This window comes from Equus quagga, chromosome 2 (assembly GCF_021613505.1).
Source record: "Equus quagga isolate Etosha38 chromosome 2, UCLA_HA_Equagga_1.0, whole genome shotgun sequence".
Classification (NCBI taxonomy): Eukaryota; Metazoa; Chordata; class Mammalia; order Perissodactyla; family Equidae; genus Equus; species Equus quagga.
The window spans coordinates 29,896,223-29,924,009 of NC_060268.1; the positions used below are offsets into that span (position 1 = coordinate 29,896,223).

At 36.3% G+C, this 27,787-nt stretch overlaps 2 protein-coding genes and 1 pseudogene across 2 annotated transcripts; 1 reads left to right on the top strand and 2 right to left on the bottom strand.

The window, feature by feature from the left end:
- Nucleotides 1-5,078: 5,078 nt before the first annotated feature.
- LOC124235098 (olfactory receptor 11H6-like) lies at nucleotides 5,079-10,146 on the bottom strand. Its single transcript, XM_046652724.1, is given in 3 exon segments — nucleotides 5,079-6,013; nucleotides 7,255-7,279; nucleotides 10,093-10,146. Coding segments are annotated over 3 exon segments (1,014 nt in total).
- Nucleotides 10,147-12,816: 2,670 nt separating this feature from the next.
- Nucleotides 12,817-13,758, bottom strand: LOC124234751 (olfactory receptor 11H12-like; annotated as a pseudogene).
- A 4,883-nt stretch (nucleotides 13,759-18,641) lies between these two features.
- Nucleotides 18,642-19,580, top strand: LOC124236367 (olfactory receptor 4N4C). The gene has a single exon (XM_046655324.1). It carries the CDS (start codon nucleotides 18,654-18,656, stop codon nucleotides 19,578-19,580), a length of 927 nt encoding a protein of 308 aa, XP_046511280.1. The 5' UTR covers nucleotides 18,642-18,653.
- The last annotated feature ends 8,207 nt before the right edge of the window (nucleotides 19,581-27,787 follow it).

Here is a 27,787-nt window from a genome sequence, read left to right on the forward strand (position 1 = left end):
ATGATAAGTCTTGATATATAGTAAGGTAAATCTTCCCAATTTATTTCTCTTTAAACTTTCATTGCTAGTCTTGGTCCATTGCATTTCCATATAAATTTAGAATCCATTTATCAGTTTGCACAAAAATTATTGCTGGGATTTTGATTGGGATTGCTTTGCCTGGGGAGATTTATTGTCATCTACACAATAATTACTTTAACAATCGTTGGACTTGGCGTACCTCTCCATTAATTTGTCTCCTTGAATTTTCCTCAATAACATTTTACAATTATCTGTATATTAGCCTTGCCAAATTTTTCTTTTTTCCACAGAGCCCCTTCCCTATTGTTTGTCAATGTTATAACATAGAAGGACAAGGGGGGCAGGTTGTAATAAGACATCTATAGCCAATTGTAATGACGTTTGTAAAGTTTGTGAACTGGCTTGTTGACCTCATTCCAAATTTGGCCAGTTTGAATAAATTTCTCTCCACCTCCTCCTTTATTCCAGTTGTGGATCCTTTTAATAGATGAAGCAGTAAAATCATAGCCGTGGAAAGGTGTAAGATTCTTCCAAGCTGATCTCCATATCCTGTCCTCAGGGTTTCTGGGTCCCTTAACCCTCTCTTCTAGTTCCTCACTATCTGCCTGAGGTCCCTTCACTCCATTTGTTAATTTTTTTCCAATTTCATTGAGAAATAATTGACATACGTCACTGCATAAGTTTAAGGTGTACAGCGTGATGGTTTGATTTACATATATTATGAAATGATTACCACAATGGGTTTAGTTAACATCAATCATCTCATACTGATACAATAACAAGAAAAAAATTTCTTCTGTGATGAGAACTCTTAGGGATCTACTGTTTTAACAGCTTCCCTATTTATCATGAAGCAATGGTAACTACAGTCATTATGTTGTACGTTACATCCCCAGCACTTATTCATGTCCTAATTGGAAGTTTGTGTTTTTGACCACCTTCCTCCAATTCCCCCTCCCCTTCCTGCACCTCTGGTAATCACAAATTTAATTTCCTTTTCTATGAGTTTTTTTTTTTTTAGATTCCTCATATAAGTGAGATTATACAGTATTTGGCTTTCTCTAACTTATTCCTCTTAGCATAATGCCTTCAAAGTCCATCCATGTTGTCACAAATGGTAGGATTCATTGCGTCTAAGATCTTAAGGACAGTCTCAGGTACATTGTGTTATGGGATGAAATTCAAGAGGAAAATCAGGAAAGATTCCTGGATTTATAGATAAACAGGCCTGGAAGGATATGGAGAAAGCCAAGGACACAACTATTTAGGAAATTAAGCTTGGTCAAATACACAAATCACATCACTTTCCCACACACGGTGCTATAGTTAGAGCTCTGAGAAGGAGATTGTCTCAGGGAGACCACTGCAAAGGCCTGAGACTCGCCAGCCTAAATCTCTCCTAAAATACCTCTTCTAGTGCACTCTCATCCAAGAAACACCACCATTAACACCATTTTCATCTGTATAAAGGTTTTAATCATTTTAAGTTCATAACACTGTAGGACGTTTGCTGTTTGACTTGCCCTTAAGCATTTACACTGTGTCAGAAAATTACACACAATTTAAATGACTATTTTAGAAACTATAACTCAGAAAAATTAGCAAATGTTAAAAAAACAGAAAAATTACTAATGTCGCCATTAGTACGTCTAAAATAAATTGGTATTAATACCTTGCTGCATCTTCCCAATTTTTTCCACTCCTAATCTATTTCTAGTCATACTATAACAATTTTGAATCCTATTTTTATCACTTATAGCATATCTTAAGTCTTTACATATACTTTGAGACAATCTTTAAAACTATTTAATACTGGTCAAACGTTCTATCATGTACACCCACTACAATGATCTTAACAATTTACTTATTGGTAGATATATAGTTTATTTACAACTTCAGATTTCTCTCCAGGGTTGATTTTCCATGACAAAGTTTGAAAAACTGAGATATATAAGAGGCAATGCAGATGATATAAAGGAGAACTGGTTTGAGGAGAGAGCATAAAAGCAAGAAGTAGGAACTGTCTCACTTGGTCTACTTATGTGATGAGTTTATACCACCTGTGCTATTTGGAGGACACTGACGAGGTCCCCAAATCAACACATGCTGCACTGACACAGAACCTTGTGTCCTAAATGAGGTCAGAGCAGCAAGTAAATTTTCCAAGAATATTTATAGGAAACACAAGACATAACAAGCTTGTTTGTATATGTGTGTATTTCTTGTATGTGTTATCTTGTCCTTGAAGGATTAGGTATGAGTTCAGTATATTGATTCTGAATCAATTTTATTTTAAGGGATAGGGTCCATCATCCAAATTCTTTCCAGATTTAGCTGCTGAATGTTCCTCAGTGGCTGCTACAGCCAGTAGTATGTGGACTCCAGACCAAAGCCCCACTATGTTGACTTGTCTTCAGTTGCTAAAGCAAGATTCCTCCATTTTACTCTGAGGGAAGAATTAGAATTAAAGAATAAGCCTTATTTAACACTGTCAGTTGGGATTTTTGAGTTTTTTTTTAGTTTGATAAGACAAAATAACAAGCTTTCAGAGTAAATTTGTAAAACACAAGAAGCAAGACAAAATCACCGATACTTTACTAAAAGATTGCAAATGTGAAATTTCTTGATGTATTTCCTCCCTGTATTTTCTTAACTACAAAATAGTTTAGAAAGAATAATGTAAGTTTTTTCTATTTTGGAAAAAGAGAAATTAAACTTAGCACCATATCGTTAGCATTTTCCTGATTCATCAAATGTATTTCAAAACATGATTTTTAATATCTGTATGATATTCTATAGTTTAGATGTAGGATTTAATCTCCAACTATTGAATATTTGAATATGTATGATTTTGATATTATTGTTGACTTATTTTCATTAAATTATAAATTTATTTCAGACTACATGACAAATTTACATATACTCATTGCATCCAGAAACATGGGAGCTATCTCCATTTAGTCATATCTTTTTTTTAATTGTTTCAGGTAAATATTTGCAGTTTTCTTCATATAGATTTCACTGCTTTTTGGTGAATTTATTTAGAGATGCACTGAATTTTTGTTGTTATTATAGATTTCATTTTCCTTCCATCATATTTTGTTTTAATTATCACCTTTTGTATATTTACTTTGCATCTGGCCACCATTTTAAAGTTTTCTTTAATTTCAATAATCTTCTGAGATTATTTTTATGAAAATTCACTTCAAATATCTACTAGCCTTTGGTAAAGAAAAATAGGCAGGAAAGTAAGTACCTAGGTCAGAATGAATTTGAGTTTCAATTCAAGAGAAAAATTGATGAGCATTGATGTGCCAGGTTTAATCCCTGTCTTATTCTCCCTGTTTGTTTTAGGAGGCTTGGAAGGTTAAACACTTGCCTTCCCCTTTCCTTCAATACGTCCAGTGAGAGAATGTGAGGACGGCTGCATGTGACTCCCTTTTCCCCTCCCATACCAAGGGATATTGTATAAGGGAGCCTGTCCAAGACAGGGAGTGCTGACTGTCACCCAGCTTGTCCCCTGGGAACAGAAATGTTCACCCTGATGTGTGTGTGCCTTTGCTGAGGAAAGGGTGCATAAAAGCACTTCTGATCAAGACTTGTAGGTGAGGGGCTGCTGTGTGATTTTGTGATCTACACAAAGGGTTTCATAGACTAGCCTCGGCCCTGCACCCAAACTTTAAAACTAAGTCATGCTGTCACCCACATAGAGCCTGGCTTTCATCTCCTTTGCATAGCTAAAATGAAAATAGATACATGAATCTGTTTTTTTGTACTCCGATGGAACTGGTCACAATTTCATTAGTAGATGACATTGTACCCTCTCAGAGTAAGATTTATTTAATAAGATACAATATGATAATCCCAGGCCACTTTGAAAATTAACTGGAAAGTAATGTACTTCATTTCAGACCTTAGCTATACTAGCTTATTTCTGTCCTTAGACTCACAGGCATTATCCTCTTCGCTTGGTTAATGTTCATTCTAATACACAGAGAGAAAGGCACTTTAAACATAAAGCTCTTAAAAGATGATTATTTCATCAAATTTTTTCCAGGTAATCTTATTTCCAGGTCTCACCTCTATTCTGTTTCAGTGCATTTATTCTTTTGCATTGAGTGCTCCTGGGTGGCACTAAGATAAAGAAGGAATATACCAAGTTATGAGAACCTAAAACAGCCTAAAAAGTAACCAGTTGGAGAAAACTATTTTCACAAGATCCTATTCAAGAATTAGGTTTCCCGAGAAGAAATTTTATGACAAGCTCCCTCAAGGAAGAATCTCAAACCCCAAAGGGCCTACACATGGACAAAATTATTCTGAATAAGAAAGGGAAAGATGTTCTGGCCACTCTCTTGGGTGGCGGGAAGAAGATGATGAAGGAAGAGAAAGAGGCAGCGCCAGGTATAGTATAAGAGATTGATTGGGTGTTCAGTAGAGTTGCTCTTCCTCTGACTTTAACCCCAGCCTGTAGTCGGGTTAACAAACCTACACTAAGCTGGAATGAGTTTGGTTTTAGATAAAATATTGAAGGGGATGAGTGTCACATCCAGATTGCTGTGATCAAAACAAGACAGCAGGTGGATTCAGGAGTGGGAGGAGAGAAGCATGCAGGAACATGTTTGTATGGTGTGTGTGTGTGTTTGTGGCGTGTCTTTGTGTTTGTGGCATGTGTGTGTGTAAGGAGGTAGTGGTGGGACTCCAGACATCAAATCACTATGAAACTGGGTATCAGAGACAAATGTGCCTAAATCTGCAAAAGATAGAACCTGACCAGCTGACATCTGGGTTATATATGGTTGTTTCTTCAAAAATGCCTGAGAATGTCTGGCATTTTCCTGTTTACATGTATTACACACAGGAATATTAATATAATAAAGCTTAGTACAAATAATTTATGCAAGTTCCTATAAGATCTTATTTGCCATTTGCTTATTGAAATGCATCCTTAAAAATATTCCAGGGAATATAGGAAACATATTTGTCTCTTACATTTACTTAAGGCCATTAACCGCCTGTAATTTTATACCACTGTATGTTCGACATATCTATGGATTCTAGTTCTTCAGAGGCTGTCTTTGACCCAATCTTATAATTTTAAACAGTTTTCTCAAGGCTTCCTTCGTCTCCTTATTCTGGAGGCTATATATCAAGGGATTGAAAAATGGAGTCATCACAGAATAAAATAAAGTTAGAATTTTCTGAACTCTTGCTGGATTGCCTGCTGGGGGGCTAACATACATCACCATTATGGAACCAAAGAACAGGGACACCATGGCCAGATGGGAGTCACATGTGGAGAAAGCCTTCTGCTGGCCTTCTGCTGAGGGGACTCTCAACACAGCTCTGGTCATCAGGGTATAGCAGCTGATAATTAAGACGAAAGTGGAGAAAATTACGAAAGAGCTAAAGATGACACAGATGATCTCAGTGGCAGAGGCTGGCACACAGGACAATTTCATAAGGAGTCCTGGGTCACATAAAAGGTGATCAATAGTATTGGGGCCATAAAAAGGAAGTTGAGAGATGAGATAAATTGAGAGGAGAAAACAGAAGAAGCCACACACCCATCAGCAGGATCCCATTTTGATGCAGTGTGGAGTTGTCATGACAGTGGGGTAGTGCAGGGGCCTGCAGATTGCGAGGTACCTGTCAAAGGCCATGGCACACAAGAATAAGGTGTCAGTGGTGCCCATGGAGAAGAAGAAGTAAAACTGGAGGAGGCAGCCAGAGAAGGAGGTTGTGCTGGTCTCAGAGAGAAAATTGGTTAGCATCTTGAGGACAGTAGAAATGACATACCAGATCTCCAAGAATGAAAAATTGGCCAGCAAGGTGTACATGGGGTTGTGGAGATGGAGGTCCCACCACACTGCACAGATAACGCGCAGGTTTCCGATTAGTGCCAGGACATAGATCACAAAGAGCGAGAAGAGGAGCACCTGAATCTCCCAGGTACAAGGGAATCCGAGAAGAGTGAATTTGCTCACAGTGTCAGTGATTATTCCCTCCTGGTCTTTTCATTTTTTCCTCCTAAAACTGCAATAATAAGAGACTATCATGTTATAGGTGACTCTAGAGAAGTTTTCTCATTAAGTTGTTCTCTGAGTTTCTTTACAATTCAATTAACAGCCTAGTTTTAGATTACTTAAAGATTTTTGACATCATCATTAAATGGCACCTCCATTTACTCAATTGCTCAGGCCACAAACTTTGGCCACAGCTCATCACCCCTCTCAGTACCTACATCCAAACCATCAACAAATCCTGTAGGCCTCGTGTTCCAAACACTCAGAATCGAACAATTATTAGCATTCCCATCAGCTTTCACCATGGTCAATGCTTCCATGAAATTCTCACTTAAACTGTTACAGAAGCCTCTTAAATTGCCTGTTTCCATTTTTATATGTTAGAGACTATTACCCACATGGTAGTCAGGCTGACTGTTTTTTGAAAATCTGATCATGTCATCTACTTGCTCTCAATCTTTTTTTTTAAAGATTTTTTTATTTTATTTTTTTTCCTTTTTCTCCTCAAAGCCCCCCGGTACATAGTTGTATATTCTTCATTGTGGGTCCTTCTAGTTGTGGCATATGGGACGCTGCCCCAGCGTGGCTTGATGAGCAGTGCCATGTCCGCGCCCAGGATTCAAACCAAGGAAACACTGGGCCACCTGCAGCGGAGCGTGCGAACTTAACCACTCCGCCACGGGGCCAGCCGCATGCTCTCAATCTTTTAAACACACTTAAACTCCAAATTCCGTACCACAACTTATATGGTCAATGAAGTCTTCCTCCATGCCCTACCACGCCTCCCTCTACTGATGCCATTTCAGCTGAGCTGATAAGGTAGCCCTGCTTTATCCATAATTTCACTTTTATGGTTTCGATTATCTGTGATCAATCACCATCTGAAAATATTAAATGGAAAATTCCAGAAATAAACAACTTTTAAGTTTTAAACTGCACACCATTCTGAGTAGCATGATGACATCTCATCCCATCTTGTTCTGTCCTGCCTGGGACATGAGTCTTCTCTTTTCCAGCAAATCCATGCTGTTTATGCTACCTGCCTTTTAATCACTTAGTAGCCCTCTCAGTTATCAGATTGACTGTTGGGGTTTAGCATTGCATGTGTTCAATAACACTTTATTTTACTTAACAAGGGCCCCATAGTGCAAGAGGAGTGATGCTGGCAATTCAGATATGCTAAAGAGAAGTCATAAAGTGCTTCCTATAGGTGAAGAGGTGAGAGTTCTCAACTTAGCAAGGAAAGAAAAAAATGTATGCTGAAGTTGCTAAGATCTACAGTAACTTTTATTATAGTATATTGTTGTGTCCTATTTTATTATCAGTTATTGTTGTTAATTTCTTACTGTGACTAATTTATAAATTAAACTTTATCCAAGGTATATATGTATAGAAAATACCATATTATATACAGGGTTTGATATTGTCTGTGGTTTCAGGGGTCTTGGAACATATCCCCCAAGGATAAGGGGGGAACACTGTACTAGATTATGGCAAGTGTGGACCGTATCAAAACCTGGAATGTCCCTCTCTTTCCCTCACCAATATTCACATGCCTTAATTTGTCACTTCATTTGGATTTCTGGTAAAATCAGAGACTCAGAAAGGGCTTCCGTAATTTAGTCAATCCTTGCAACTCTATTTCCCAATTCTGCCTCAGTTTTCTTCAAAGCACATGTCATTACCTGGCATTGTACTATAAACTTAGTACATATTTTCTGTCTCAACTTCCTGAATATGAGAGGAGGATGTTATTTTGCTCACTGATATGTTCCCAGAATCTAGGACGGTGTCCAGTGTGTTATAGGTGCTCTTTAAATATTTGTTGTTTCAACGAATACACCCTAATTATAACCAAATAGGAAACAATTGCTTGTAGTCAGGGAAAAAGTGAAAAAAACCCAAAGAGCAGACTCTCCAGTTTGATAAAAACAGAAGCAAGACAGCAATGACTTTTTTGTTATGTTCTGTAATTGACATTTTTTTACTATGTAGTAGTCAATGTGTTTTAATAGAAAAATGTTCTTCTTTTACTACTTGTTATTTTCTTCTGCCTCATATTCTGGGTCAGAAAATTTGGCACATATGACTTGAATAAGTAATAAGGTATAGAATAAAGTTTTAATTTCACAATTTGTTATGGCCCATGTGGTTTTGTGGTTCAGCTAACATCTCAGTTTAAGTAAAATATTGCAATTTTTACTAAACATATTTATTTACATATTTATAAATAAAATACTTGTAACAACATTTATTTAGAACAGTTCTGATGCTGAAAACTGTGTTATAGAGTCAAGAATCTAACCAATTTCCTCTATGAGGAAGTTGTTCTAATTTACATTTTCTTATGAAGAAAATACAATACAGGGTTAGAGAAGAGAAAAAGAAGTAAAAAGGACATTACAGAGAGTGGCCCAGTGTTGTAGTGGTTAAGTTTGAACACTCTGCTTCGGCAGCCCAGGGTTCATGGGTTTGGATCCCAGGCGCAGACCTACACACTGCTCATCATGTCACACTGTGGCAGCATTCCACATACAAAAATAGAGGAAGATTGGCAATAGATGTTAGCTAGGGCCAATCGTCCTCACGCTTGACCCCAAATTTAAAAAAAAAGTCATTACAGAGAAATCAACACTGAACTTTACCTGAAGCTGTGGTGTGAGAATTACAGAATCTGGTGGAGGGCAGACGTCCAAATTTACGTTTCTCTCTCCTGGAGTATGCAGTCAGCCTCAGCTCCTTGTTCTCTCATCCCAGCAGGAGAAAGTGTGCAGCAAACCAGACACAGTGGTATTTGCCTCCAAGTTTCTCACAAGGCCTCTAAAAGGAGGTGAACGTTGGAAGGTAATATTATCAAGTATAGTGGTTATTTGAAGCCCACATGATGGCCATATTGCCTAAACAGCTTGAAAGGTGGTTACATCCCATTGTACAGGATGCTGTGGTCTTTCCTGATTTTAGAAGGACCATTTACACCCCTGTCTCCAAAAGAGAGTATATAGCAAACACATTCTGAGCTGTGGCTATTCTGTCCTGGACAGCCCATCTTGAGGGGTGGTGATCCAGAGCACTCTGTGTGTGCGCTCAGGCCTTACCATGAGATACGGTCCCCTGTACACTTTTTAATAAATGTGCCAACGTTTGTTTCTGCCCCTCCTGGATTACCCAATTTTTCCCAGTGGCCTCATCTAGGGATAACAATGAGAAAGTTTGGGTCAGATCTAAGAACATCTTTTTTAAATTAAGGTCTAAATTGACCCAACCTCTAGCGGAAAAGGGAAATATGATGAAATCTAAATCTAAACTGAAGAATAAGTTGGCCTTAAGCCTTAGAACAGAATATACCTCAGAGTATATTGTGAGTTCAGTTCCATACCACTGCAATAAATTGAACATGGCAATAAAGTGAGTCACACAATTTTTTGGTTTCCCAGTGCATATAAAAGTTATGTTTACACTACACTGTAGTCTATTAAGTATGCAATGCCATTACATATATATAAAACAATGTACATACCTTAATTAAAAATACTTTATTGTTAAAAAATGCTAACCGTTATCTGAGCCTTCAGTGAGTGGTACTTTTTTGCTAGTAGAGGATCTTGTCTCCATGTTTATGGCTGCTGACTGATTAGGGTAGTGGTTGTTGAAGGCTGGGGTTACTGAGGCAATTTCCTAAAATAAGATAACAATGATGTATTCTGCATCTATTGACTCTTCCTTTTATGAATGATGTCTCTGTAGCATGATATGCTGTTTAATAGCATTTTACTCACAGTGGAATTTGTTTCAAAATTGGAGTCAGTCTTCTTAAACCTTGCTGATGCTTTCCCAACTAAGTTTATTCAATATTCGAAATCCTTTCTTGTCATTTCAACAATCTTCACAGCATCTTCACCAGGAGTAGATTCCATCTCAAGAAATCACTTTCTTTGCTCATCCATAAGAAGTAACTCCTCTTCCATTGAAGTTTTATCATGAGATTGCATTAATTCAGTCACATCTTCAGGCTCTGCTTTAATTCTAGTTCTATTTCTATTTTCACCACATTGGCACTTATGTTCTCCGCTGAAGTCTTGAACCTGTCAAAGTCATCCATGTAAGTTGGAATCAACTTCTTCCAAATTCCTGATAATGTTGATATTTTGATCTCCTCCCATGAATCACAAATCATTTTAATGGCATCTAGAATAGTGAATCCTTTCCAGAAGGTTTTCAAGTTACTTTGCCCAGATGCATCAGAGGGATCACTATCTATGGCAGTCATAGCTTTATGAAATGTATTTCTTAAATATTAAGACTTGAAACTTAAAATTACTTCTCAATCCTTGGACTGCAGAATGGATGTTGTGTTAGCAGTCATGAAAACAACATTAATCTCATTGTACATCTTCATCAGATTTCTTGGGTGACCAGGGGCATTGTCAATGAGCAGTAATATTTTGAAAGGAACTTTTTTCTGAGGAATAGGTCTCAATAGTGGGCTTAAAATACTTAGTAAATCATGTTGTAAATAGATGTGCTGTGATCCAGGCTTTGCTATTTCATTTATAGAGCACAGGCAGAGTAGGTTTAACATAATTCTTAAGGGCTCTAGTATTTTTAAAATGGTAAATAAGCATTGGCTTCAACTTAAAGTCACCAGCTGCATTAGCCCCTAACAAGAGAGTCAGCCTATCCTTTGAAGCTTTGAAGTCAAGCGTTGACTTCTGCTCTCTAGCTATGAAAGTCCTAGACAGCATCTTCATCCAATATAAGGTCTTCTTGTATGACCAGAATCATCTTTATATATTTTATAGTAATGCAGCTATGTTGTCTCACAAAAGAGATGATACTGAATTTAGGAATGAAAATGTAAGAGCAAAGTGTTCAATGAAGCCAAAGGATATAAAGACAGAGATTAGTTAGTGCAAATAATTCACAAAACACTTCTAAGGCTTACTCCGTCTGTTTACTTCTTTCCACAATTCTACATATTTACTAGCCCCAACAACAACAAAAAATAAAACAACTCTATCAAAAATAGGCAGAGGATATAAACAAACATTTTTCAAAGGAAGATATACAGATGTCCAACAGGCACATGAAAAGATGCTCAACATCACTAATCATTAGGGAAATGCAAATCAAGGCTACCATGAGATATCACCTTACACCAGTCGGAATTACTGTAATTACCAAGACCAAAAATAACAAGTGTTGGAGGGGATGTGGAGAAAAAGGAATGCTCATACACTGCTGGTGGGAATGAAAACTGGTGCAGCCACTATGGAAAACAGTATGGAGATTCCTCAAAAAACTAAAAATAGAAATACCATATGACCCAGCTATCCCACTACTTGACATCTACCCAAACAACTTGCAATCAACAATCCAGAGTAACATATGTACCCCTATGTTCATTGCAGCAGTATTCACAATAGCCAATACATGGAAACAATCCAAGTGCCTATTGACCGATGATTGGATAAAGAAGATGTGGTATATATATACAATGGAATGCTACTCAGCTATAAAAAAGACAAAATCATCCCATTTGAAACAACATGGAAGGACCTGGAGGGCATTACATTAAGCTAAATAAGCCAGACTGAGAAAGACAAACACCAGATGATTTTACTTAGATGCAGAATATAAACAAACACATGGACAAAGGAAACAGTTCAGTGGTTACGAGGGGAAGTGAGGTGGAGTGTGGGCACAGGGTGTGAAGTGAAGCACTTGTGTGGTGACAGACAAGAAATAATGAATAACTGAAATTTCACAATGATGTAAGCTATTATGAATCTCAATTAAAAAAAGGGGAAAAAAGGACAAATTAGAGCTATTATTAAAAAAACCCAAAAAAGTAAAAAGCAATTATTCCTCCCTCAAATAAAATAATTGTGTTATAATGATTGAATTCTGGATGCGTTTCTTCTTTAAAATTTTCCTTAATATTATTTTAAGCTTGTTTCAGCGACAAATAACAATCATCTGTCATTTTTTTTGTATACTTAAGTAATTTATCCCTAAGTACACCATTTATTTCTGCAATTTTAGGAAGAGATGCTCAATTGTCTAAGGTCCAATTAATTGATCCATTAAGTTTTGATGATACTTCATTTAGGTAAAAATACTAGTACTCAGAATACTATATTTCTAAATATTTTGATTGGTGTTTTTATATATGGAATTAAAATCTGCCTTTTAAGGGCTTAGAAAGGGGTAATATGTAAAAAAACAAACAACTTATGTCTGGATATCATTAAGCTAGCGTATTATTATTGTCCCATAGAAATTTTGGATAATTATTTCTAAGGGTTTATTCACCAGGAGTGATCATATCACCAAAACAACAAAGTCAAATACGAAAAGAACAGCAATCAGAAAACAATGTATTTCCTTCTTTTATTTACAACCAACCTATTAAATGAACAAAATAACATAATTATAATTTTATTGATCCCAGGACTATTAATCTAAATTATCAAATAGAATACAGAAATTTTTATCACAGAAGAATCACATGAATTATCCAGAAAACCCCCAAATGTGTATATTCTTTGGTTAATATACAGTCTAAGTGCCAAAAAGGAGCCAAACAATTCCATTTATCTATATAATCTGGCCACTTTATGATTATAGGTGGCCCATAGATGCTTAATTTCATAGGCTGATATAGTCAGTATCACTAGACCCGTATTTGAAGATTTGGATAGCTGTGTAATTCTGATTGTTCTTTGTTAGACTATAAGGACCTCGTAATGGAGGGATAATCTAGTATGTCTTAGATTATATTGAAACTCCCCAGAACTTCCCTCAAGGCTGCCTTTATCTCCTTATTTCAGAGTATATAGGTGAAGGGATTGAAGAGTAGGATCACCATAGCATAGAACAAAGTTGTGACTTTCTGTATCCTAGCAGAATGTCAAAATCCTAGGCTCACGTACATGACCATCAGAGAGCCATAGAACAGTGATACCACAGTGAAATGAAACCCACAGACAGAGAAGGCCTATGTCTCCCAGTGGCTAAAGGCATATGCAATGCAACTAACAGAAGGAGACTATAGGAGCCAAGGATGAAGAGGAAGTTACCAAAGATAGCTAGTGAGCTTAGAGTGTAGCAAGGCAGTAGGATTGCTGAGACAGAGGCACACACCAGTCCAGATAGTGGGCCTGGGTTACACACAGTATAGTCAATAGTGTTTGGACCACAGAAGGGCATCTGAGAGAACAATGGGGATCAGGAACCACAGAAATCCACATACCCAGCAGGTAATGACCAGTTTGGTACAGAGAGGCACAGTCATGCTATTAGGATAGCGCAAGGAACAGCAGATAGCAAGGTGCCAATCAAAGGTAATGGCGACAAAAAAGAAGCAGTCAGATGTTCCCAAAGAGAAAAAGAAATAAACTTGGAGGAAACATCCAGCAAAAGAGATGATCTTTTTCTCTGAAAGGAAGTTGAGCAACATCTTGGGGACTGTAGAAGAGACATACCAGATCTCTAGAAAGGAGAAATTCCCTAGGAATATGTACATGGGGATATGGAATCATTAGTCACACCATAGAGCACAAACAATGGCCCCATTCCCTGTTATGGTCAGAGCACATATTGTGGTGAAGAGTGAGAAGAGGAGGATCTGAATCTTCCACTCACAAGAAAATCCTAGGAGTAGAAATTCTTTTACAAAAGCAAAGCTGGAATCTGCTTCAGAGATATTCATTGGGTCAGCATGATTAGATATGAGAGAAAAGAACAAGAAGTGTCAATATTTAAGTTAATTGACTGAAATACTTCAGAAGGACATGTGGTTTCCCAATTAATATGAAACAAATATTTGATTTCATTGATTAGTGTCCCTTGCATTTTTACCTGAGGCATTTGAGGTCTACATAGTATGACTAAAACACCCAGTATGGAATGAATGCTCTTACCTTATAGTATAAAATGATTGAGGGCATCAGGAATCTATGTCCTAGCAACACTGGTCTGTGGGCCACAGACCGCTTGAGGAATGCCTAAAATCAGACTCCTCACGTGAAAGACTAAGGAGGAAAAAGATTATTTAGACCTTTATTACCTCTTAATCGCACTCTTTCAGTCCTTAGAAAGTCCTAAAACATAACGTTGATCTTATTATTTGCCTGCTCATCAGCCATCAATGGTTTCATTATTCAAAAATTTGCAAGTTCTCCATAAATCAGTTTCAAATTACTTTTCCTGTCTTGTTTTTCCCTACTCCCTTTTACAGATAAATTGGGCAACATGTTCTCTGAATAGCTTTTTTCCCCCTGTATTTATTTCTTCATGTCATTTTCTGTATTTGGATCCTCCTTGCCTCTATCTACACCTGCAAAACTCCATCTATCCTTCAAGATATAGTTCAAATGACATTTTTCCATAATTCTTTCCCTTATTCCCCTCAGCAAAGCAATTTTTCCATCTCTGAATTTTTATTTAGCCTTCTTTGTATATTTCTTCTGATACTTATCTCAAGCTGCTTTGTTACACTTATTTGTGTACTTATCTTTTCTCCTCTCTCAGATTGTAAGGTCTGTAAAAGCAGAGAACAAATATTATTCAACTTTGATTTAGTGACGATGGTAAAGATATATTGCATTGATTAGTCTTTATTAAATGTTTGTTGAATAAATGACATTCTTCTTTCTTATTATATGAGTTTTGTTATTTGTAAAATCAACACCTAGTACACAAAGGAAAAAAATACCACCCCAAGGTGCATGATAATATTATACTATATTTACAGATACTAAAGGTACTCAGAGGAAGCGAAGGATTTATGTAGGTTAAAACTCATTAAGAGAGACTTTTTTTAACGCTATTTGAAGAGCTGGCTTGAACTGTGATGTGGAATAGTGTTACTCAAACTGTGGTCAGTGGACCAAGGCAGTTCTCAAATTGTTGTTACCAGTCCGTGACAAGCAGAGAAATTCAGAGCAAACATTTAAAAACATTTATAGAGGCTAGTTTTATGTTTGTTGAATATAATACTATTTTAAATATTTATGTTTTTATATTTCATTTTCCAGTTATTAATTTTTATTTTACAAAACTCTTAGCTGCAATAAATTGGAAAGAAAAAGAGCTAGTCCTTCACTTCAGTTAGTTTCAGAAGCACTGATTTAGAGAACAAGTAGAATTTACACTCAATGAGCAGGACATTCTCAGAGAAACTGTGTGTGGGGAACTTGGGTGGAAAGAGTGGTTAGGCTCTAATGTGCATCTTTGGGGCTGGTAGGAGAGGGGAGGAAGAGGACAGGAGTGGGTGGGAAGAAAACTTTAGGAAAAGGAAGCTGCTTTGGTTGAACTAGAGAATGAAAGAGGAAGAAGCAGGTTCTTCACATATTCTAGATGGTAAGCCCTTGTTAGATATATGATTTGCACATATTTTCTCCAGTTCTGTGGGTTGCATTTTCACTGTGTTGGTGGTGTCTTTTGATGTGCCAGTTTTTAATTTTGATAAAATCTGACCTATCGTTTCCTTCTTTCGTTGCCTGTGCTTTTGGTATCACACCCAAGAAATCATTGCCCAATCCAATGTCATGAAGATTTTCCCCTAAGTATTGTTCTGAGAGCTTTATAGTTTAGCGGTTATATTTAGATCTTTGATCTATTTTTAATTAATTTCTTTTATATGGTGTAAGGCAAGGGTCTTACTTCATTCTTCTGCATGTGGATATCCAGTTTTTCCACTACCATTAGTTGAAAAGATTGTCCTTTCCTCCATTTAGTGGTCTTGGCACCCTCGCTAGAAATCATTTGACCCTATACATGAGGGTTTATTTCTGCGCTTTCTGGTCTAATTCATTGCTCTATATGTCTGACTTTATGCCAGTACCACACTGTTTTGATTACTGTAGGTTTCTAATACATTTTGAAATCAGGAAGTGTGAAGTCTCCAAATTTATCCTCTCTTTCCTAAGAAGGATTATGCAAAGAAGTCTTAGGGAGCATCATTTATTTCTTCTTTGTCTATCTCTTTGTCACCAGAAATATGTTTTATCTAACGTATTTGCCGTTTCCTTTCTTCATATATTAATGATCTCCTGTCAGTTATACTACTTTTCTCTTTTTGAATTGCAGTGTAAAATACAAAATAACCTCCCTTCGCTTTCTACTCACTCAGACCTAATAAACATGTTTGCCATTTCATTATCTCTGACACTGATGGAATGTTGATTTTAAAACCCAGAAATGACACAGTTTCTCTTTAACTGATATACACTTAAGTATTTGTACCTAATAGATCTTTAGCTTAATTCTCTGATTATATGTTATTGGCATTCTAATAATTCCCATTGAAAGTGTTCTGTAGCTTTGTTAGCCTTCAAATTCCCAAACTACATCATCCTCTTTGCATCACAAATTAGTTGTGTATTTCCAAATGTAAGAGTCTCCTCTGTGAGAAGAGGTATTTAAGAACAAAGGCAGGAATAGCCATAATTGTCCATTCCATGAGGAGTTGATGTCTGCTGTGCGAGAGTAGTGTTGGATTGCTAGAGAGGTGAAAGTGTTCGTCATTCTTCATATTTATAAGGAACTGCAAGAAGGCGTAAATGGAAACATATTACAACTCTTCAGGTGGGACATCGGCTGTGTCAGAATGCAATGGTCAGAATTGTAGTAGAAATAGACTAATATTTGAGGACTACATTTGAGAATACAGCAGCAATTTTTATCTATTCTCAATAATATGGCTCTAGTGCCTCCTGATATTTAGAATTACTTATTGAGGATATATAAAACCTTTATTAAAATAGCAATTGTCTTGGGATGTTAATACTTGGTCTTAAATGTACACATCATATATTAACTGAAAGAAGGGAGGGATGTTAGATAGTAAAGAATCCCATGTGCTTAAGAGTCCTTAGAAGACCAGAAGTACGAGATAAGAAATAAAACACAAGGCACAGTGGAAGAGCCTGCAACACTTAACCTTAGAGGCACAAAGCTTTCTTTTATGTCTAAAAGACGGCCTCAGTGTTTGAAAGAGTGTGAAATAACCAACAGTATGAGTCTGTAAGATGCACACTACTTAGGAATATGTAGAGAGGGATTCCTGACTGACTTTTCTAACAGCAGGTTTTATGCACAGAAGGAATGATAAACATTGAAGCCAATGAATGCCTAAGTAAAGAAGGCAAGGAAGGAAGGAAGAAAGAGAAAGAAAGAAAGAAAAGATGAAGGGGACAGAAAAGCTAATTTAGATGGTGCCATTTGTTAATTATTACCCTTCAATTTTGCTTAGGAAATAATGTGTGTGTTTTTGGTATGTGTGTGCATGCACACATTTGTACAAACACATATGTTCGTGATATAAAGGACCTCTTTCATAATTCCTAATTTTGACTATACATGGGGACATCTGTTATTAATTAATCTGTTTGGGTTGAGATATACAAAAAGCAGACATTTTGATGTTTTGAATAGATGTTTCACTGTACATATTTCCTTTGGTTTCTTGATTTGGGACTTTATTGTTTTCCTCTTCCTTCTTTCTCTCTCTTCTCTTTTTTCTGTTTCCCCTTACAGTTAACCTTAGTGGGTCCTTCTTTCCCTCCTCTCTACAGTCCATATTCCACAGCACTATTTAAAAAGAAATTTGCAATGCAGTTGAAAGCCTGCGAAATATAGTTTTATATCACACTGTAGTATTTTGCTCTAGTTCGACTCTTCAAGCTTTTTAAATTTTTCATTGGCAAATAAACCATTTTGAGCATGCACAAGAAACATATATTTTGTTTGTATATCTTATACTAAATTATACCATGATTCTATAGAAACTATGAAACTTTCAAAAATAGAATTTCAAGGAATGGAATATAATAATATATGTGTAGAAATTGTACCAGTATTGTTTTCATACCAATAAATTATAATGTCCATTGAGTGAGCACATTCCCAATTTGGAGACCATTGTACCCATAAGCTGCAGATCTTAATTTCTGCAGAATGACCAGGACTCTTTTTATTTATATCAGCTTGATGGGTTGATATTGTATAGAGAAAAAGGAAATAGTTTAAGTAAACACAGCCTTTTTTTTTAACTTTTTAGGTCAGCATTTCTAAGGCATAATTTACATATAGTAAATGTACCAATTTCTATGCAGTTTAATGGTCCAATACATTTTGACAAATAAATGGACACTTGTAACCATTACATCCAAGATATGGAATATTTCTATCATCTTAAAAGGACCTGTTATTTCTCTTTGCTGTTAATCCCTACATCACCCCCTTTCAAATAAAAACCTGAAGAACTTGATAACCGTGGTTAAGTTTTTTCTGAATCAGAAAAATTTTCATATGCCTCTTGCATATGATAAACAAATCCAGGGCAGGGACATTCCAGAGCACCACATGAGAAAACAGTTAAGTAGAAGCACAGGACTGAGGCAGGGGAAGAGTGTGGATCCAAGACCAGTGTTGACAGATACGAAGGTAGAAGAATAAAGGGTAAAGATTTCTTAGACAGCGGGAAAGTGATGGCATAACATACATGTGGCAAACTCTGCTTTCAATTTGAGAAGAACTATGATCTAGATGGAAGAGATGGAAACAAAATCTCTACTGCTTGATGTTTCATAGGCAGAGGAGATGGAGATAGAAAACAGCACAGTAGTGACAGAATTCATCCTTCTTGGTCTGGCCCAGTCTCAAAATATTCAATTCATGGTCTTTGTGCTGATCTTAATTTTCTACCTCATCATCCTCCCTGGAAACTTCCTCATCATCCTCACCATAAGATTAGACCCTGGCCTCACAGCCCCCCTCTACTTCTTTCTGGGAAACTTGGCCTTCCTGGATGCATCCTACTCCTTCATTGTGGCTCCCAGGATGCTGGTGGACTTCCTCTCTGAAAAGAAAGTAATCTCCTACAGAGGCTGCATCACTCAGCTCTTTTTCTTGCACTTCCTTGGAGGAGGGGAGGCATTACTCCTTGCTGTGATGGCCTTTGACCGCTACATGGCCATCTGTCGGCCTTTACACTATTCCACTGTCATGAACCCTAGAGCCTGCTATGCCTTGATATTGGCTCTGTGGCTTGGAGGCTTTGTCCACTCCATTATCCAGGTGGCCTTCATCCTCCGCTTGCCCTTCTGTGGCCCAAACCAACTGGATAATTTCTTCTGTGATGTGCCTCAGGTCATCAAGCTGGCCTGCACAGACACCTTTGTGGTGGAGCTCCTGATGGTCTTCAACAGTGGCCTGCTCACCCTCCTGTGCTTCCTAGGGCTTTTGTCCTCCTACGTGGTCATACTCTGCCATGTACGTCGGTCTGCTTCTGAAGGGAAGAACAAGGCCATGTCCACCTGTACCACTCATGTCATTATTATACTTCTCATGTTTGGACCTGCCATCTTCATCTACACTCGCCCCTTCCAGGCCTTACCAGCTGACAAGGTGGTTTCCTTTTTCCACACAGTGATCTTTCCATTGATGAATCCTGTGATTTATACCCTTCGCAACCAAGAAGTGAAATCTTCCATGAGGAGGCTATTGAGTCAGCATGTAGTCTGCTGAATGGATTTTACAATATGTCAAGAAGGGGGAATTCCAGCTGTGAATCATTCATTTATTCAATACATATTGTTTTTCATTTAATGCTTCCCTTTTGTCAGGTACTATTGTAGGCAATGGGGGAGAGTTATGGGTAACAAGAGAATAAACTTGGTATATTTAAAGAATATAAAAGAAACAGCAGAGCGGTTCAAGTATAATGAGTAAGTGCGAAAGATCTAGGGGTTAAATTATATGTGACAGTAAGGGTCAAATTACTAGGTCTTTCATGCTGAGATAAGAAGTTTTATTCTATTCTAATTGAGGTAAGAATTCCTCTTAACATTTTAAGCCAGAGAGTAACTCATCCATAATTGTTTCTTCTATAGTTTAGAACAACATCATCAGGATTCTGGGCAGAGATCAATAAGGCAGTAACCATTATTAAGAGTCAAATGTGATGCTGCAGACCTGTTTTGAAAGGTTGGCAGCAGATGTTAGCTCAGGGCGAATCTTTCCCAGTAAACAAACAAAAAAAAAGAGAGTGAAATGTTTGGTAGATTTCACCAGGAGAGCCATCTGCGTCTGATGTTTTCTTAGGGGGACGATTTTCAAGTACAAATTAAATTTCTTTAATAAATACACAGCTATTCAAGTTATCTAATTCTTCTTGAATTAGCTTTGGTAGCTAATAACTTTAGAATTTTGTACATTCAATCTAGCTTGTCAAATTTATTGGCATGAAATCGCTCATAAAATTCCCTTAATATTCTTTTCATTTCTGTAATATCTATAATGATTGCCCCCACCCCAATTCCTGATGTTGATAATTTGTGTAATCTCTCTCTTTTTTTTTCTTGACTAATTTGGCTAATGTTTTATGAATTTTATTGTTCTTTACAAAGAGTTAGCTTTTGGTTTCATTTATTTTTCTCTATTTTTTTTTAATTTCATGTATTTCTTCTCTTATCTATATTATTCATTCCTTCTTTGGATTTAATTTTCTGTTCTTTTTCTAAGGTGGAACATTAGATTATTAATCCAACCTCTTTCTTATAAACTCTTTAAATATATTCTGTTGATGGGACAAATTTCCTTCCAAGCACTGCTTCATCTACATCTCACATATTTTTATATGTTGCATTCTCATTTCAATTCAATTAAAAATATACTCTGATTTCTCCTGTGACTTTCTTACTCATGGGTTAATTAGAATGTGATTTCCTCCTGCATATTTGGGAATTAGCCTCATACATTTCTAGTTTAATTCCTTTGTGGTCCAAGAACATATTTGATATGATCTCAAGTTTTTTAAAAAATGTGTTGAAATTTGTCTTATATCCCAGAATAAAATCTAACACATTAGACTTGCCATGTTGAATGTCAAAATAAGTTTTAAATTTTAAATGTAAGAGTATGCTTTTGAAAAATGAAGCTAGTCTGATTATGTCCTGTAGATATATGTATAGGACATATCAACAAGATGTTAAGAAGTTATAAATTTTATTGAGTTAGGTAGATATAGTCTTTACAGATAGTGTAAAACAGCAGTCTCATGGGTATTTCCTGAATTTACTTTTGCTGAATTGTAACCTTAAATATGATCACTGTAAGGAATTACTCTGTTTTTCCAATCTTGTCTCTTACTATTTCTCTATGTCCATAGGCTTTGATTCTCTGATGTCTTTTTGCACATTCTGCTCTCTCCTTTCACCACTTTATATGAACATTTCAGTCATGACTCAGCCATAACACTCCTTCCTTCTTGAAATATTCCCCGTGCCCCAGTACAGGGTTCACTTCTCTTTGCTTTGGTGATGCTCTAAGCATAGTTCTTTTATAAAACATCTCACTGTTATTTTAATCATGTGCATCTGTATTGTTCACAATGTTCTGCCTTATTTGAAGTAGAATTTGTGTTATTAATTTTTGTATTTCATCTCTTAGTACAATGACTTGTTCTGGTTGATTCTCAATAATGTTTGGTAAGAAATGAATGAGTGAATGAATACATTATTCTTTCTGCCATAGAAAGCAGAATAGGAAAATTCGAAATGAGATAATATAGAGTTTTACCTAATGTGATTATGTGAATAACAATAATAATTTAAAAAACTGACTTTGTGGTAGAAAGGAATTAAGAAGTAACACACAGAATAGGAAAAAGGTCAGAGAATGTATATAGCATTTTGCAATGTAGTTTTCACATTTTTCAACATGTGTAAAGTTTTTTGTTTGTTTAAATATAAGGCCTTATTATATATGCTTTTTAAACTAGCTCTTTTAAAAACATTCTAGAACATATATTATGTAAGTATACACACACATATATATATATATATATACTTAAATATTTTATATATATAATATTTTAAATGCCTGTGAAGTATGGAGTGGTATGCTGTTAAAATTTATTGGAATAATCTACTTTTGGATGTTCATCACATTTGCTTATTAATACAAAGAAAAGAATATATAATCATATTTGCTTATATATGCAAATATTTGGGGGAAGATACACAAAGAATAACATCTATTTCTCATTGTGAAGTTTGTGTGGAAGAAATATAGCTGAGGGACAGAGATGGGGAGGAATTTTCCATCTTTATAAATATTTTCATTCTCTTGGTACCTTGGCCTCTTTTCGGAACCTCAACACACCAGATTTTTCTTTTTGAGGGCTTCTTTGGAATGGCTTTTTTAGACATTCAGAACTCACTTTAATGGAACCGTCTCAGAAATACTCTCCCTGACCACCCCTTCTAAAACATCAATCTCTTTCTGGAGCTCTTTCCAACTCACACCCTGTTACGTTTCGTCTAACACTCATTACTGTTTTCTTTCCTGCTTATTTGTTTATTGTCTGTCTCCCTGCATTAGAATGTAAAATTCCAAAGAACAGGGACATTGTTTCTCTTGTCCATACTGCATTGCTGACATAATACTGCCTGTGGTAGACACTCAATAAGTGACTTGAATTGGGTTCAAAATCTAGAAGAGTGCAAAAACTCAGTAATAGAGATAAACAATATCTTAATACTTTAAACGATCAAAAATATCCCATGTACAGGTGAGAAAACAATGTAAGAAACGTTGTCTTATTTTCCACAAGCCACAGAATATTTATAGATTAGAATCAGTACTGTATCAGCTTTTCACTTTCTTTCTAGTAATCTCTCCACTATAATAGTTTATTTTTGTGTATATGCTTTTTGCTCAGTAAGTTGGCTATGTATTATCTTGGGTCAACCTGAGGATAGAACTCTTGAAAAGTCTTGTTTGTTTGTTTGTTTTTTCTTATGTTCTAAATCTATTCGAGATGATAAAGCTTTCCAAGCTGGGTTAAAAAGCCTCTATTCTGGGGCTGGCCCCGTGGCTGAGTGGTTAAGTTCGCGCACTCCGCTGCAGGCGGCACAGTGTTCTGTTGGTTTGAATCCTGGGCGTGGACATGGCACTGCTCATCAAACCACGCTGAGGCAGCGTCCCACATGCCACAACTAGAAGGACCCACAACTAAAATATATACAACTATGTACCGGGGGGCTTTGGGGAGAAAAAGGAAAAAATTAAAAAAAAAAACGCCTCTATTCTGAGAACCAGTTTTGATCTTCAGATTAATTTTGTTGTACCTATGGGATGAACATTAAAAAGTTAAGGAAGCCCCAGATTATGTTTATAATTATGGAAAAATATCACATATTTAAAAGTCTCTGGTGGCAGGACTCTAACCTACTCCAAGATGGGCTGTTACGCTACCTAGGTGTGTATCTAACCCTGTGTATTTTCCTTTTCTTTGTCCTTTTTCCTCTATATAGACCTGTTTATCATCAGTTTCTTTTTGTAGCTATGTAGATTTGTGGAATGTGTATTCCTGTGGACCAGTTTCTATCTCTTCACTTTAAAAAATATGTATAGAATTATATACTTTCCTTTACATTTATGTCTCCACTAGTCTTTCTTTTCCCTGTTTTCTTGTTTTATATTTTGATCATTCTTTCTCTGTACCTCTTTTTCCCTCTCCTTTCTTCTCGTTTTCTGCTTCTCACACTATGTCTTTGTCTGAAATGAAAATATATTAGAACAAATACATATTTGATTACAAATTGTATTTAGTTCACAAGAATGTATGTTCATTATTTCAATTATAAAGCAACTCATCTCAGATTCTCATTTGAAGCAAAAAAAACACAACTAGATAGAAAAAACAAAATCAAGTTACGTTTAATTGCTCTTATCCTTAATTTTTCATTTTATTAACCTTTAATGGAGAAACAAAAATTCTTCATCTTTGTTTTAGCTAAGCAGAGTAAAAGCGAGTAAACAACAAATTCTGAGATCATGATATATCTTTTTGTTTCCTATTTGGGATGTCACTTTTCCTCGAGGAAATGGTCTATCCTACACCAAGCAGTTCTTTTCTCTAAGAAGAATTATCCCTTGAAAATTTTCATGAGCATTATGTATATTCTCTCTGCTTATGTCTTCATCAACAACAATATGCTGACTCCTACATACTTATTACTGACTTGTCCTCATTACTTGATTTCAGGGCCAGAGGATGGTGAAACTAGAGAGGTGAGTGAGGGACTTGTCTTGAGTGCAAAATTTAAGGGAGTGATGAAAAACTTAGTAATAGAGATAAACAATATTTTAATCAATATTTTAAAAAAGATATTAATTCAAAAAAATCCATGATGAACAAAATGAATACTAAATTTTAAATAAAGACAGAATCAGTCATAGTGTCATGCTGAGTCATATTGGAACCTGAGGCAAAAGGGAAAATCTGCAATGTGGCTGTCTTTATTTAAAAAAATTGATATTCTGTTCATAATTTTCACATTAACTTTGATTTTCAAAATATTATTTATCTTGCTGACTGACATTTTTAGTCTCTTGGTAAATTTTGTGACTGAGGCCAGTACCTCAGTTGCCTCCCCCTCAACCTGGCCTTGTTGGCTTTCTTTATATATACCAATAATCTTTTATCATTTATTTACATTTTTTTCTATTTTTGAATTTTATTATAAGATGTAAATTAACTTCTCAACTGTCTATTTACTGTTTTTTTTTTTTAAAGATCGGCACCTGAACTAACATCTGTTGCCAATCTTCTTTTTTTTTTCTTTTCTTTCTCTCCAAAGCCCCCCCCCCCCCCCCCCCCCCCAGTACATAGTTGTATATTCTAGCTGTAGGTCTCTCTGGTTGTCCTATGTGACATGCCACCTCAGCATGGACTGATGAGCAGTGCCATGTCTGTGCCCAGAATCTGAACCGGCAAAACCCTGGGCTGCCCAAGGGGAACTCAGGAACTTAACCACTCGGCCAATGGGCCAGCCCCTCTATTTACTTTTGACCTAATAAATATACTTCCAAATAGGATTCTATTATCTCATTCACTGATAGGATTTTGATGTTAGAATTCAGAATTAATGTAGTGTGGCATTATGTGACATATTTTAAAACATTTATTCTTTTCAAAGCTCTGGTATTTACCCTTACCTAATTTAGTTAGCATTCTAATAACTGCCTTTGGAAATATTCACTAGGGTTTTAGTGGTCTCAAATCTCCAAAGTACTTTCTTCATTGCATCATAAAGACATAGAGGAGGTTTCAAAAGCTAACTTTTCCTATGTGAGAACAATTATTTACGAACAATGATAAGAATGGTCAGTTAAAGTTTATCAGGAGAATGGCTACTTTGTGAGAACTACATAAAACCCCTGGAGACTCAGATTTCCTGGGTAGGGGTTGGGGGGTATTCATACTTACAAGAAACAAGAAGGAGAAGACAATAGAAAAAATATCGCAACTATTCTACTGGGTCTTCTGCTGCCTTGGAATACAATGGAATAAAGGTCAGAGTTTCAGTAGGAATAGCCAGAGGCTAAGATCTAAATTCAGCAGTGTGGCATTTTCTACGTACTCCTTCAAAAGATCTCCATTTGCTGGTGACTCTTAAAACTATTTTAATGGTGAACTAAAACTTTCATTCTAGTATTATAATTAAATGAAATTATCAGTAGACTTCAGAGAGTTGGCATCTAGTGTTAAAACCAAGGAGCATACACATGAGTGATACATTTTTGTGTTTGTGTTTTGGTGAGGAAGGTTGGCCCTGAGTTAACATCTGTTGCCAATGTTGCTCTTTTTGCTTGAAGAAGATTGTCCCTGAGCTAACATCTGTGCCAATCTTCCTTTATTTTTGGTATGTGGGATGCCACTACAGCATGGCTTGAGGAGCGGTTTATAGGTCCGTGCTGGGGATCCGAACCTGTGAACCCCAGGCTGCCAAAGCAGAGTGCATGAACTTAACCAATACTCCACTGGGCTGGCCCCCTTATGCGTTTTATTTTCCTTACAAAGTACAGATGAAAGGGAGGACGATGCAGAAAGTGTAAGCTAAGATCTCCAGAGAAAATTTTAACAGATTTTATGATTTTGCAGAAGATTAGCCCAGATTTCCTAATTTCCATACTCAACATATTTGGAAGTGTCTTCTGTTGCTTATGGTTTTGTTATTCATCAACACAGGACTTTGACAGAGAGAGAGTTGTGAAACTGAGAAAACTTTGATATACAAACAACTGACTGCATTGGCAATTTTGCATGAGGTATTTACCGCACCTCCACAGTTTCTTCTCTCGATTAATCACTCAGATTTATGCAGCTCCATCACCCAGGGTTTACCCTACAGACATTGATGAAGGAACTAGTGGCAATGTGTCCACTCAATAGAGCTACCTCTTAACAGCTAAATATGTTCAGGGTTAGCTTTAGTTTAAACACACTTGAATGAGTTACTTATTACTACCATCATCTCTTCATTTGATACTCATATCACCTCTGTCAAATAGAAAGAGTCAGCATATTAGTCTATTTTATAGATGAAAACTCAGCCTTCTGAAAGCTAAGTGACCTTCCCAGGGTCATACATTTATTAAATTGCTGAGGCAAGGCATTGGAGTCAGATAAAATGATTCCAAACCAAGGATATTTCTACATTATTACGTTGCCTAAAAAGCTAGAATTTGAAGGGAATTCAGAAGTAACTTAACTGAAAAATCACATTTTATTGATAAGGGAATTTCCTGGTGGAAGACCTATACTTTCGTGTAGTGTGTTCTCTATATCCATCATCAGCGTTAGTATCAATTAAATATTTGATCATGTTTTTCAACCTGATCAACATTTTTCAGAACATGAAAAACTTGTTAATTTATATTTAAATAATTTATAAGCTTCAATCAATATATTGAGAGATATTTCACTCAAATTTCTGGAAACTTTATTAAATATATTCATTTCCTTAGAATGATAATAGTGTGATCTACTTTTCTTAACAAAAGGTAAATTATCTCATTTTATCAGGTTCACTTACATGCAGAAAAAACATAAGGGGAAATGAGAAGTAATCAGAGAGTGGTTCAGATTTGTAAATTGCAAGAGAGATGCTATTCAAGAGAAAAAGGTACTGATGAGTAAATTATATATTTTTACTTTGTAGACCAAATGTTTAGAATGGAAGACAGTGGGAAGCATATACATTGCTCAGTCTTGCTTGAAAGGAAACAACAGCGAGGTGTTTTTGTTTTTGTTTTTAGATATAATGGCAAAACAGGCATGGGATATAATGGAGCTGCTGTGAACATAAGACAAGTAGACAGTGAAAAAATATCAGAGTGAAAGAACACGAATAAATGAGAGGGAGAAAGATGAGAAAGAGATTTTAAAAAGAGCAAGATGCAAAGAAAGCAAAGTAAATAGGGAAAGAATATTAGGGGAAAATGAGAAAATAAATCAACAAGGGAAAAGAAACCACAATCAAACTTAGAAAATAAATTAGAAAAATAAAGGCTTAGTGATGAATGAAAGGGGAGAGAAGGAGAAATGAGGGAAAATAAGGAAGGAATCATGAGGAAATGTTTCAAAGAGATGGGGAAATCAACCCCTTGGGTCTCTAATCACCTGGCACCAGGAGCTGATCTGACCACATTTTCCACTCCAGGCTGCACAGTGTTGCCTCTAGATATTTGAGTCTCCACCCTTCTCCCTCACTTTCCCTACTCCTCTACTGTACCATCATTGCCAGAGTCAGGTGACTCTCTGAATTAGCTGAAGTGGCGAAGAAGATTAGAGACATAGTGATGAAGATTTAGATTTCTGTTTCAGCCTCTTCTGATAATACTTTCCTGCTAATGTTCCCACTAATTTGGCCAAAATAGAATAT